The sequence below is a fragment of the Mastomys coucha genome, unplaced genomic scaffold (genome assembly GCF_008632895.1).
Source record: "Mastomys coucha isolate ucsf_1 unplaced genomic scaffold, UCSF_Mcou_1 pScaffold3, whole genome shotgun sequence".
In the NCBI taxonomy this organism is placed as follows: domain Eukaryota; kingdom Metazoa; phylum Chordata; class Mammalia; order Rodentia; family Muridae; genus Mastomys; species Mastomys coucha.
In genome coordinates this window covers 62080837-62095058 of record NW_022196909.1, presented here as the reverse complement: position 1 = coordinate 62095058, position 14222 = coordinate 62080837, and the positions used below count along the sequence as shown (strand labels likewise).

Below are 14222 nucleotides of genomic sequence, written 5' to 3'. Positions count from 1 at the left end.
TAACAGCTCCACGGTGCCCACCATTATTCTGGAGCACTAGAGTGAACATCATCTCCCGGTCTGTAGACACAGACCGTGGGCATCACGAAGCAGAGAAGCTGACTGCCAGAGCCCACCAGTGGCTAGAACAGAGGCTATTCTAAGCCCAACCCCCTCGTGTGCCCGAGAGGATGGGCATTTTGTCTCCACCTTCTCACAGGCCCCGACCCAGCTTTGATTCCTGGACACTGTTGCTGGCATTGGTCTGTGGTGGTTTCACCTCTCAAGTTGGTGCCCGAGGGACTGATGACACGGGAATGCTAGGAGCTCAAAGCCAGCTTAGGCTATGCAGTGACTTCTAGGGTAGTCTGGGCTACACTGAGACCTTGTCTCAAAAATGGCTTAGTGGGGAAAAGTACCAATGGGCAAGACTCACACCTGGACCCACAGCACACATGTATACATATATATGTATACACACACACACACACACACACACACACACACACACATAGTATGAGAAAGAGAAAGAGAAAGAGAGACTCCTTATATAGCTCTGATGTGAAACCCAAAGAGACCCACCTGCTCTGCCCTGTTAGTGCTGTATCATCAGGCAACTCTACCTGGAAGGGACCAGTGGGCAGGCTGACAGGCTCGGTCCAGGCCCTCCTCCACCTAAGTGTCAATCTCTGCTAAGTGAGGGTCAGCATCAGCTGTATGGCTACCACAAGCCAGGCCTTTTTCTTTTTTAAGATTTATTTATTTATTATTTTATGTATATAAGTGCACTGTAGCTGTACAGATGGTTGTGAGCCTTCATGTGGTTGTTGGGAATTGAATTTAGGACCTCTGCTCGCTCCAGTCAGCCCAGCTCGCTCAGTCCCTCCTCGCTCCAGCCCAAAGATTGATTTATTATTATAAATAAGTACACTGTAGCTGTCTTCAGGCACACCAGAAGAGGGTGTCAGATCTCATTACGGAAGGTTGTGAGCCACCATGTGGTTGCTGGGTTTGAACTCAGGACCTTCAGAGTGCTCTTAACGGCTGAGCCATCTTGCCAGCCCCCAAGCCAGGTCTTTCAAGAGCTCAAGGTCAAATTGGTTTTTTTTCTCCCCAGACTCAAGGTCAAGAACCAAAACTACATAGAATGTCAGAAGCCCTCCCAAGTGGGGTTTCCTCTTGAAGTAGCTGAACTCTGTAGATCAGAGTCAAGAACATGGAGTGGGCCTTCCCGAAAAGCAGCCCCTCTACAGGCCGGGGAGAGACAGGAGGAGGTGAGGGGTGCCTGGAAGGAGGGTGGATAGGCTCAGTCAGAAAGCCAGGCCCTGTCTGCTTGCTGCAAGGGGCTGTGTGTCAGAAGCTCCGAAAGTCACGCGTGCCCCGGCTGGGGGTCAGGGTGGGGGGCGGGCAGGAAGGCTTTGGAAGGCCAGAAAGGGCAAAGACCTACACTCAGGGACAAGTTCCGGAGGAACTTTTTAGGAGTGTCCAGAGATGCTGAGAGCCTGTGAGCAAGGTGTGACCAAGGGTTGGGAAGCTGGCCCAGGTAAAGGATCTGGCTGCCAAGCTGAGATTCATCCCTGGAACCCACATGGGAGAAGGGGAGAATTGACTGCTGCAGATGCTCTTTACGCCACACAATAGCACTGAGGACACACACACACACACACACACACACACACACACACACACACACCACTAAATCAAATGTAATTTTTAAAAAAAAAGCCCAAGGAATCACAAGTACATTATCATCACCATCCTCATCATCACTGACTTCTCCCCCTCCTTCCCTTTCCCCCTGCTCAGAGGCTTTGAGCCTGAATCAGGCCACATCCCATGTAAACTATAGGGACACCTGTGCCCAGGGTAGGAGCCGCTAGGAGGGAATGGCCTCTTGCTTTCTTGTCACGATTCATCGTGAGCTCATGAGGCTTGGGGCTGCCTTCTTGGCACATGGAAGAACCGAGGCCCACGGTGGAGGAGGAGTCCCTGAGATCCGTGTATCTGTTACCACAGAACTCAGGTTGAAAGCCTTTTGGTAAAATGCTTTCTGTTCCCCGGGCCAAAATCTCTGGTGATGGATCTCAAGATATTTTGGGACAGTGACTTAGGCTTGTATTTTCTAAACCCCAAATCTGTCCATAGTAGCAAGAAAATCAATCGATAGATTAATGGCTAACATTGGGCTTATATTAAGCATGTACTACGACCTGCATACTTCTTTTCTTTAAGAAAAGTCTTGCTGAGCCGGGCGGTGGTGGCGCACGCCTTTAATCCCAGCACTTGGGAGGCAGAGGCAGGCGGATTTCTGAGTTTGAGGCCAGCCTGGTCTACAGAGTGAGTTCCAGGACAGCCAGGGCTATATAGAGAAACCCTGTCTCAAAAAAACCTAAACCAAAAAAAAAAAAAAAAAAGGTCTTGCTCTAGCCCAGGCTGGCCCATACCTTACTGGTTTGAGCTACCCTGCCTGGTGTAGGTATTATTCTCTATCTTACAGTCCTAGCAATTGAACCCAAGCCTTGTGTTTTCTAGGAAATCACTCCGCTTCCCACCAGAGCCATAGTACACGCCAGGCTCTCCTCCTGCTCTGAGCTCTCACATGCCCTGTAGGGGAAATGCTTTGTGTGTGTTAGTGTGTGTGCGTGTGTGCATGTGTGTGTGCATGTGTGTGCTCGAGCGTGTGTGCATGGGTGGGTGTGTGCGTGAGTGTACGTGTGTGCAAGCATGTGCATGTGTTGTGTGTGTGCGTGTGTGCCATATCATGTATGTGGAGATCAGAGGACAACTTTGCTGAATTCGTTTTCTCCTCCGACCTTTACATGGATTCTAGGGGCTGAACAGAAGTGAAACCTTTCCCCAGTGAGCCATCTTGCTAGCCAGGGGAAATACTTGAGAGTCTTCATTTTGATAAGGAACCTGAAGGAGGAAGAGGTCATATGGCCACGGTACCACATCTGGCCAACAGAAGGGGCCAGTACTCAAAGGCCAGCAACATGACTGGAGTCTGATCCCTCTGGTCACAGCCAGCATGGCGGCGGAAGAATGCAGAGTTTGAGGGTCTCCTCCTGTAGTTGATGCAGTCCACAGGAGGACCTAGGAAGTACTTCTGGGCTCACACTCAATTGCTCTAGGCAATACCTATGAACTTCCGGCACTTTCTCAGGCTTAGTTTCCCTACCTGTAAAATGGGGACAATGACTCCTATGTTGTAGGAAGCCTACCAGGCTCATGGCGGTGAGGCCATGGGTGGGGGGTAAGAGCAGAGCTAGAGAGCCCCAAACTGTCAGGACCACCTGCCCAGTGACCTCTGGAGTACTGGCCACAGATCTACTGTATTTGAAGTGCTAAGGAGGAATGGAGTCTTAGCTTAGGAAATGTGTGGCTTTGACCCAGAGTAACTTGGAACCCTCCAACTTGCCTCCCCTGCTTCCACCACACCGCAGACATAGACTGGGGCCCAGTACATGGGGCGGGAAGGTGGTAAGGCCCGTTTCCCACCGCTGGAGCAGCACAGGCTTTCCAGGACAGCAGCAAGGGGCGGCCATGAGAATGTGGCCCACAAAGGACATTAATGAGGCCCTTCCTCGCTAATTAGCAGGTTCACATGACAGGAACCTGAAAAGGCCAGTTTGTTCCAGCAAGCCCTAGCAGGCCTGACCTAAGCACCCAGAGAGAGGCCTGCCTTTGTCCAAGGGCAGTGGGGACACTAAAGTGTCAGCTGGAGTGGAATGGAGATAGGGCGGTGGGGCCCAGGGCAGAGGAAGTGACACATAGTGGCATCTCAAAGGACACCAGTCTTAGCGCAGGGCCTGAAGAGGGCAAAGGTAACCCTTTCACTCTCTGGGGAAGCCTTGTGTCTCGGGGCCCAGAGCAGCCCCATGAAGTCACCTGAAACTTGCTAGCTACTCTGAACCTCACCCGAACCTGTCAAATCAGGAACTTCTCTTAACAAGAGCCTCCTGACCGTGCGCACTTTGATGCTTCCCCCTCAGCACAAAGAGGAGTCTTGATTCGGGAAGCTACAGGATAATAGACGGGCTTCACAAGCTCAGGTGGGGCTGGTGGGAGGGCTAGAATTCAGGTTAGGGGTGTATTCCACCGGACAGCACTGCCTAACTCGGGGTTCTATCACTGACACCTCAGGAGAAAGAAAAACCGATATGTCATTATTAACTTCTAGGCTGCAGCTGTCTGCAGGGTCAAAGAGCCTCTGCTTTCTGGGTTAGCAAAAAGAGGGACTTCCATAATGGGGCCACAGTGAGGGTTAGAGAGACAGGGTTAGAGAGTGTATGTGTGTGTGGTACATGTGCGAGGTGTGGAGTGTGTGGTGTGGAGTGTGGTGTATGTATGTGGTGTATGAGGTGTGTTTGGTGTATGTGGGGTGTATGTGTGGTGTGTGGTATGAGTGTGGTGTGTGTGGGGTATGTGTGTGTTGTGAGTATGTGGTGTATGTTTGGTGTGTGTGGGGTATGTGTGTGTGTGTGTGTGTGTGTAAGGGTGCGGAGGTGGGGGATGCCACACCACCAGGAAACCACAGCCTGTCTTTAACAGCACACCTCCAGGGTGTGTTTACCCTGTGACAGGAGTGTAAACAAGTCCTTCACACCAGCTTGCTATAAATCAGTGATAGCCCAGCTTTGTCTGGACCTAGGCTCAGCTCTGGGAGAGTCATGGCCTGGTATGCAAAGTGTGTGCGGCCTGGAGAGAGAGCCTCAGGAAGAAGGGTGCTAGCCAGCAGCCATCATAGGGAATGCTGCTAAGGAGGGAGTCACAGTTCGGCACACATTCATTTCCAGCCTGCTGCGCGCCCTGCAGGGGTCCTCGGGAGAAAGCCAACAGCTCCGCTCCAGAAAGGGAAGGAAATCCGAAGAATCCTCAGAGCCTCTGGTACAAAGAACCACCTTGGAATGAGGCACGTAGGGAATGCTAGCCCAGCGGCTGGCCTGAGAAATTTGCATCTGACGTGTGTCTGACGGCTCTGCACGGAAAGCACTGTTCTTTTGGTAGAACTGGGCAGGAGAGTCCCCGCTTCCCATCACTAGGACAGGGAGGATCAGCAGCAGGCAAAGGACTGAATGAACTAAGAGGCCATCAAGAAGTACAGTTAAGTAGCTGGACGCTTGGGCAACTTGGCTGTGGCAGCTCCAGCAGCTGCTTTTGTGGCCCTGTCTCTTATCAAAAGAGACTACAAAGACCTGGGAAGATTCGAATCTGTCTTCTTAAGTGCTTAAAAGACAATCGCACAGCCTTTTGAAACTCTTGTTTGAGTGGCAAAAGACTTAATTAAGGTTGTGATTGCATTCAGTAGGGCTATAATCATCAGATACACGGTCTAGAAAAATTTACCCATCACCCCCTGCGCCTGTTTGCATTTTATCTGCACCCAGCCTTCCCTGTGCAAACAGACTGGGACCCGGGACGTGGCTGTAGCCACACACCGGGCAAACTCAATTTTTTTCACATACCCGGACATCGATTTCTGGCTACCCCCATCCCCATCCACCACTTGTCGCCCCCCAGCACTGGGAACCAGGTAGAAGGTCACAGTCCGCTGGGGCCTTTAGAGCTGGAATGCCCCGCCCCTTTGAAACCTCAGGGTGGCCTCTTCATGCCTATTTCCTTTGAGTACCGCCACCTGAGGACACGGAAATGAAGTGGGCAGGGACAGGCAAAGTTCAGCATGAGAATGAGCCAGGCACAGTGGCACATACTTGTGGTCCCAGCTATTAGAAGGCTGAGGCAGGAAGATCAATGGAGTCCAGGAGTTCAGGGCCACCCCGGGCAACATAGCAGGTCAGCAGAAAGCTGCAATGATTTGAGTGTAATAAACTGATTTAGAAACCTGGAGAACGCTGGGCAGCAGCTACTTTAGATTTTAACAGTCTCCGCAGCTACTTAACGCCTCATTGAAGCAGTTTGTTTCCTTTTGTGTCTTCAAAGCTTGCTATATATATATGGCCACAGGCAGTCTAAGTCAGCTGTTTTCAACCTATGGGTCGAGACTCCTTTGGGGTTGCATATCAGAGATCCAGTATATCAGATATTTACATTACAAATCATAACACTAGCAAAATTACAGTCATGTAGTAGCAACAAGACACTTTTATGGCTGGGGGGGCGGGCACCACCACATGAGGAACTGTACAAAGGGTCCCGGCCTTGGGAAGGTTGAGGAGCATTGCTCTAAGACCTCTCAGTACTAGACCCACAACAGCAAACACTGAGTTCCCAGGACCGAGAGGTAAGGCTGGCCTACCCACTGCCGTCCCAGAATCCCCATTGCCAGCTGCTTCCTTCCTCAGCCCCACAAGCAGCAAGGAGGAGCTGCCTGTGAGCACCCCAGGGAGCACTGGAGAACACAGGAGAGCCAGCCTGCTGTCCACCTCCCCAAACCCCAGCCCAGCGCGCACACACAACCAAGCTGAGTCAGCTGAAGGCCCAGCCCTGCCCCTGGGACAGGGAGAAGCTGTCCCCTAGACTCCTGCCCTGCCTAGACTGGTAAGAGCTGGCAGGATACCTCATCCTCTTCTCTCTCCAGGCCCGATTCCTACCAAATCATCTGTGCACAATAAGGAGGAAATGTGAAGAGGCTGTTCTGAGACACTTTGAAGAGAAGGGGTGTGTGTGGAGACTCCCTAGTCCAGTTCACCCCCAAATCCCTCCCTCCAGAGTAAAGTCAGAAAGCCTGCTAACAGTCGGGCTCTGCCTGGGTCCAGATGTTGGCTCTCTCGCCAGCAAGACTCTGGGGTTCTGGAAATTCTACCAACCACTTGCTTGGTGGTGACAGCTACACAGGTTGGGTGTCTACTGAAGAGCATCTGTTCGGACCTGCCAGGAAAATCGCAGCTCTACCATTTAAATCTTGTGGTCTTGGACCAGTTCTGTAGCATCCCTGCTCCTTGGCATTCTCACCCAGAAAGCCAATAATAGTATCTTACACTGGACAGAAACTCAGTGAGTCAAAGATCAAACGTTTTAGGAGAGTTTGCACCTAGGAAAGGGTGGGTGACAGATTGCTATTTATGTCTTCCTTCAGGCCAAGGAAGGTGTTGGGGCATCCCAGAGTACTCTTGGGGTTCACTTGCCTGCACTGGTATCTTCTTTGTCTAGACACGCCCCCACTTGGTCCTGCTCTCTGCCCCATTACTGAAACCTACACTCTGCCAGGGACAGCCTTCCCTCTCCACTCTGAGGCTAGGTCTCCTCAGAAATACTATTTCTCTCTCTCTCTCATGCACTGTCTTACAGCAGAGGCCCCCAAAGGGCGGGAGGACACACTCTTAGTTTTGCCTGACTGCTGGTGGGAGATCTTTAGGTCAGGGAGAGGTGACATCTTGTTCTTGCCCTGGCCCCCAATGTAGTCATTTGGGTGCTGAACAGAACTCCAAGGACCAATGGAGGAGGCAGCATCTCCTGTGGCCTAGCATAGTGGCCAGAAAGGCGATGAGGAAGGCAGGTAGACCAAGGGAGTGATTGGTGACATACCCCTGTCTCCCTCTTCAGACACCAGAAGCATGGATCAAAAACAAGAAGTGAATACCTGTCCCCCATTTTCCCGGAGTTCCCCTCAGTTAAAAGTGTATAAACTGTAGATTGACTGAAGAGACAGGGTGTCCCATAGCCAGAGCTGGGGCAGGGCCAATTTATTCCCTGTAGTATGTCCCTGGCAAAGACATACCACCCTTGATTCAAAGGGTTCGGGCTCTCCTGTCCCACCAACTCTTCAGTCTGAGACCATAGACATCCTAGACCCAAGAGGACCTGGCAAGATCCTGTGACACACAGCCCCCTTCACTCCCCACCCCCAACCAAACTAAACAAAGCTAATTTGATGTCGCAAATGGCTGGCAACCTGCTAACAGTGGCCAGCGTCGCTGACTTCTCCTTTCTCAAACAGAGCGAAGGACAAGGGCACCTGAGGCAGGCTCTGTCTGTGGGATAGAGGAAGCGGAAAGGGCTAGGGCCAGATGTCTAGATCTCGGTAACACTTCTGACTCAGAATTCGGATATGCGGTGGGGTAGGAGACACAGCAGAGATGGCCACACAAACAAAAACGTCACCAAAGGTTGTGAAGGGGGCCGGGGACGGCAGGTAAGGGCGGCCAGGATCTCCGGCCTCGCTTCAGGGGTCCCCTGCACCTCTCTTACTCGGGCTGTCGCACCTCCTCCCCCTTCCCAGCATCTCCTCGGCCGGTCCACAGGTTCCAACGCGTCCCTGCCCCTGCCCGCCTTCTCAGCGCCCAAGTGACGCCAGAGCCAGGAGGGAAGAGGCGCCACGGGAAACTCTCCCTGGTTTTTTTCCCCACCCCGGGGTGCACTCACCAAAGTCCCTGGTCCCTTCCTCTTGGGCCTCTTGGGTGAAAATCCAGGGTGGGTTGGTGGCGTAGAGGGACGTGGTGGAGGGGTGGGAATGCTTCTTCCCAAAGAGTTTGCTGAAAGTGCCCTGCATGGTCTGGTTCTTTTTCATGCTGCTGCAGGCCGATCTGTCCCCGAGGGAAGGACCTTCCGTCCCTCGCCCAGTCCTGCCCCAGACTGAACCCCGCAGCGTCTTCCCAGGGGACACTAGCAGGCCATGGCCCCCTGCCGCACTCCCCGCCCGCGCACCCGGCGACAGGTGGTGCGGGCGCCGCCGCCGCTCGCCTGGAAATGCGAGCTACCTGGCCAGGTAAGAGGCTGCCGCCCGGAGCCGGCCCCGCCCCGCCCCGCCGCCCGACTCCCCGGGCCACATTCCTGCCTCCTTCCACAACAGCCCATTGTCGGCATGGTGAGCTGCTCAGAGGACCTCGCCCGGCCCACGCCCTACCCTGCCGGGGAGCAGAGCCGTCCCCTGCCGCGGGTTCCCCACGGGTACGCCCAGTCCACCCCTACTTTTTCCTGGACCAGGAAAGGCCCAAGGCGAGTTCCTTGCTTCTGTGAACCCTTCCCGAGCAGATCAGGGTGGACAGCTTAGAAATGACTCTTGTGTCCCAGAAAAAGTACCTGCCTGGCCGAGCTAGCATTGCCCAGAGCATCCTGTGGGTCCTCTGACATCTGGGAGGGAGACTGCGATGAATACAAGCGATGCCTGTAAAATAGCAAAAAGGTTGCAAGCGGGGCCAGCTTGGTCTACACAGGAAGTTACAGGCCAGCTAGAGTTAAGAAATTTCTGGCTGGGCAGTGGTAGCGCACATCTTTAATCCCAGCACTTGGGAGGCAGAGGCAGGCTAATTTCTGAGTTCGAGGCCAGCCTGGTCTATAGAGTGAGTTCCAGGACAGCCAGGGCTATACAGAGAAACCCTGTCTCAAAAAACCAGAAAGAGGGCTGGCGAGATGGCTCAGCGGGTAAGAGCACTGACTGCTCTTCTAAATGTCCTGAGTTCAAATCCCAGCAAGCACATGGTGGCTCACAACCATCCATAATGAGATCTAACTCCTTCTGGTGTGTCAGAAGAAAGCTACAGTGTGCTTATGTATAATAATAAATAAATCTTTAAAAAAAAAAAAAAAACAGAAGCCGGGCGGTGGTGGCGCACGCCTTTAATCCTAGCACTTGGGAGGCAGAGGCAGGCGGATTTCTGAGTTCGAGGCCAGCCTGGTCTACAGAGTGAGTACCAGGACAACCGGGGCTACAGAGAGAAACCCTGTCTCGAAAAACCAAAGAAAAAAAACCAGAAAGAGGAAAAAAAAAGAAATTTCTGTACCATTAGAGAACACAGGAAGAAACTATCCTCATGGTTAGGGCTCTATATACATTAATATATTAATATGCAAATATATTAAATATAACATATTTAATATATTATATATTTGGTATTATTTATATTGTATATATTAAAATAATGTATTTAATATATGTGTATACTTAGAGAAACCTTGCCATAAATGTCATATACATGTATGTATGTATGTATTTATCTATCTATGGCAGGGTCTCTCTATTATGTAGCCATTGCTGTCCTGAAATGTGTAGACCAGGCTGGCCTTGAACTTATGACTATCCTGCCTCTCTTCCAAGTGCTGGGATTAAATGCTTGGACCACCAAGGCCAGTTTAGTGGGGGTTTTGTTTTGTTTTTTTATTTTAAAGATTTATTTATTTTATGTATATGAGTACACTGTAGCTGTACAGATGGCCATGAGTTATCATGTGTGTGGGTGCTGGGAACTGAACTCAGGACCTCTGCCGGCCCCACTCGAGCGCACCCCCCCCACCCCCACACGCTCTGGTGTAATTCACTGTAGCTGTCTTCAGACACACCAGAAGAGGGAGTCAGATCTCATTACGGGTGGTTGTGAGCCACCATGTGGTTGCTGGGATCTGAACTCAGGACCTTCAGAAGAGCAGTCAGTGCTCTTAACCACTGAGCCATCTCGTCAGCCCCAGTTTAGTGTATTTTTAATGAAATAAAATTTAGTCTTTGGCAGTTCTATGCATGTATCTTGAGCACATCCATGCAAACTGCCCCCATGCCCCTCCTTCCCATCCTTATCTCTTCATTCTCTTCCTCTCCCCCTCCCTTCCTCTCTCCCTCTTTCCCTTTAAATCTACTGGGTCTAGTTAGCACTGCCTATCAGAAAGTGACTGATCTTATCGGCCTGATCCTGGGTGGATAACCACATTGTAGTCAGTTTTAGAACATAATGACCATGTCATGCCCTGAACACAGCACTGGAAAATTTGGTATTTCATAGATACCAGATTCTTCTTTCTTGGAATATTCTTTTGCGACAAGGTGCTACTGTGTAGCTCTGGCTGGCATGAAACTTCCTATATAGACTAACCTGGCTTTGAATTCATGGAGATCTGTCTGCCTTTGCTCCCAAGTACTGGGATTAAAGGTGTACTGCATGCCTGACTATGCATGTAATTTTTAAAAACCAGATTTGGGGGGCTGAAGAGATGGCTCAGAAGTAGAGAGCCCTGGCTGTCCTTTCAGAGGACCTAAGTTCAGTTCTCCTAAGTGGCAGTGGGTAATGATCTGTAATTCCAGTTATAGGGGATCAGATGTCACTTTCTGGCTTCTGTGTGCACTGCACATATACAGGCAAATATACACATAAAATTTAAAAATATATTTTTTGAGACAGAGTCTGACAGTACAGCTGTGGTTGGCCTTGGACTCACAGAGACCCACCTGCCTCTACCTTCAGAGGATTAAAGACATGTGCCACCAGGTTAGGCAATAAAGTTTTATTATTATATACGCATGAGTGTTTCATCTGCATGTATACATATGACTCACATGATTGCTGGGTGCCCTCAGAGGGTAGTGGGACTTGAACCCAAGTCTTCTGCAAGAACAAATGTGCTTAACCTCAGAGCCAATTCTCCAGCCCCATGAATAAAACCTTAAAAAACATATTTGGAGGACTGGTGAGATGGCTCAGCGGGTAAGAGCACGGACTGCTCTTCTGAAGGTCCTGAGTTCGGATCCCAGCAACCACATGGTGGCTCACAACCACCCGTAATGAGACTGGACACCCTCTTCTGGTGCATCTGAAGACAGCTACTGTGAATTAAGCCGGAGCGAGCGGGGCCAGCAGAGGTCTTGAGTTTCAGTTCCCAGCAGCCACACACATGATAGCTCATGGCCATCAGTACAGCTACAGTGTACTCATACACATAAAATAAATAAAGTAAATCTTTAAAAAAAAAAAAAAACATATTTGGAGCCAGCCTAGTGGTTCAGCCTCGTAATTCCAGCTATTTAGGCTGAAGTAGGAGGGTGTCAAGTTCAGGACTGCCTGAATTACATAGCTAGTTCAAGTCTAGTCAGGGCAATTTAGCAAGACTCTATCTCAAAACATTAAAATAAATAAGAAAATAAGATAGGGGTGTAGCTTAGTGCAAGGCTGTGAGTTCAGTCCCTAGTTGCTCTATATAGCCCAGGCTGTCCTGGAACTCACTGTATAGACCAGCTGGCTTCTAGCTCATAGAGATCCTTCTCCTTCTGCCTCCCCAGTGCTGGGTTTAAAGGTGTGCACCACCATATCTGGCTAATAAATATAATTTTAAAAATTAAAAAGTCAGAAGCAGGTGGATCTCTGTGAGTTCAAAGCCAGTCTGGTTTATGGAGTGAGTTCCATGACAGCCAAGGCTACACAGAGAAACCCCATCTCAAAAACAAACAAACAAAAACTACATTTGGGCTGGATAGATGGCTCAGCAGGTTAAGAGCACTGTCTGCTCTTCCAGAGGTCCTGAGTTCAATTCCCAGCAACCACATGGTGGCCCACAACCATCTATAATGGGATCTGATGCCCTCTTCTGTCATGCAGGCATACATGCACATAGAGTATTCACATACATAAATAAATCTTTAAAAAACAAAACCAAAAACAAATCAGTCAGTGGTGATGGTATCTGACTTCTAAGTGTTCCTCAACACACGTGTACATGTATACACCTCACAAATGTACACACAAAGAAATATCACAGTAACACACAATTATCATGCACTTGCCAGTCCATATTAAAGTAGTCTTTCTCCCTCAAATGTCACTTACTATTTCAGTTCTTTGCCCACAGCACAGCCAAGAGCCACATGTTGCTTCTTCCTCTCCTGTCACTTAAATAACTTCTCAGGTTAACAGTTCCCTGTCTGTTTGCTTCCCATGATAGCGACATTTCTGAGAAGTCTTGTTCAACTTCAAGAGATGAGAGGAGCCATGCTCTTGGGGTTTGCCACGGTGCAGACATCGTTTTCCAGGTAAACCAGATGGCCAGAGTGGAATACCACTTTTTTTGGTAGTGCTGGGAATAGACCCCAGGACCTCAAATATGTTAGGAAAAGGTTCTACACTGAGCTACAGTCCCAACCCTGGGGTGAGGATTATTTTAAAAGACACTCTGTGGGAACTGAGGGTGTGGCTCAGTTGGCAGAGCGCTTGCCTATCAGGCACAAGGCTCTGGGTTCGATTTCCTCTACCATATAAATGTAGTTTGGTGGTGCATGCCCACAAACCTAGCACTCAAAAGGTGGAGGCAGGAGGATCAGAGGTTGGCCTCATCCCGAATTCAAGGTCAGCCTGGGCTACAACAGGCCCTGTCTCAAAATAAGCAGCAAGCAACAATAAAAGCCAGAATGACAATTAAAAAACAAAACAAAAAAGCAAAACCCCCAAACCTTGTATTCTTCAAATGTTTCTGGTCAGAGACCGGACTGTGGTAAAAGCCATCCCCTCCCAGCCTGCAGCAGCCCCTGGGACACAGAGCTCATAGAAGACCTTCCAGTGGTCACGTAGTGTGCTGAGAAAATAAGGCAGGGGTTTTCCTTGACTTTTTATCCCATAAGGATCTTGAGATCTCAGCAGGAAGGCAGGCGTACGTGACTGGAGGTGGCAGACCTCAGATGAGTAAGTATAACGCTGCGGTAGCTGTCCCTAACCCAGATAGCAGAAGTTCACAGGACCAGAGGTCAACAGGAGCTTCTGAGTCCAGGAAGGTTTCTAAAAATGGAGAATGGAGCCAGCCCGTGTAGGGAGACACGGATGTTACCGGGACAGGAAAGAGCCCAGCCAGGACAGGGCGTAAAGCCACAATCCTTTCCCCTTCTTCTTCATTTAAAGAGTTTATTTATTTATTTTCATTTATTTATGTGTCTGTGTATAACTGACATGTGAATGCCCATAGATGCCAGAAGAGGGTATCAGCTCTGGGCAGGAAGTTCTGAAGCACCAGACGTGGGTACTGGGATCCGGTATGGTCTTCTGAAAGAGCAAGAGGCAGCTACTGACCCCCCACCCCCGAGTAACATTGTTATTAACTCGTCTATTTACTTGTGTGCCTGTGGTGTATGAGCATGGTGCCCTGTGCCTTGCAGCAGTCAGTTTTCTCCTTCACAGGGGAGTTGAATTTAGGTCAGAGGCTTAGCAGCAGGCACCTTTACGCCATCTTTACCTTTGTCTTTATATCCTGGCCTCCCCGACTGTTCAATGGAAAGAATACAAGGTCCCCCAATCCCACAAGGAACCCCATTAGATCTTGGGCATCATCATGGCTCACCTAAGCACTCTAAGTGCTCAGGCACAAGGCAGAGGCTTGGACAAGAGGTCTCCCTTGCTCTGGGCAGCTGTAGCCGGCAGAGTCACCATCCCATGGCTCTTAATGCTCTTGAAAGCCATTGTGTGCCCAGCCCTGGTCCTTGAAGGAACCAGATGAATCCAACACCTGGTTTCTTTCTTTCTTCTTTCTTTTTCTTTTTCTTTTTTTTCTTTTTTTTCTTTTTTCTTTTTTCTTTTTTTCTTTTCTTTTTTTTTTTTTTT

General features: G+C 49.9%; 1 protein-coding gene across 1 annotated transcript in view; it reads right to left on the bottom strand.

The window, feature by feature from the left end:
• The window catches only part of CUNH6orf132 (chromosome unknown C6orf132 homolog), a 38028-nt gene extending 29378 nt beyond the window's left edge, over positions 1–8650 (bottom strand). The window contains exon 1 of the mRNA XM_031346611.1: positions 8302–8650. Coding sequence (XP_031202471.1) covers positions 8302–8446 — 145 coding nt within the window. The 5' untranslated portion in view covers positions 8447–8650. The remainder of the gene's footprint in view (positions 1–8301) is intronic.
• Between the last annotated feature and the right edge of the window lie 5572 nt (positions 8651–14222).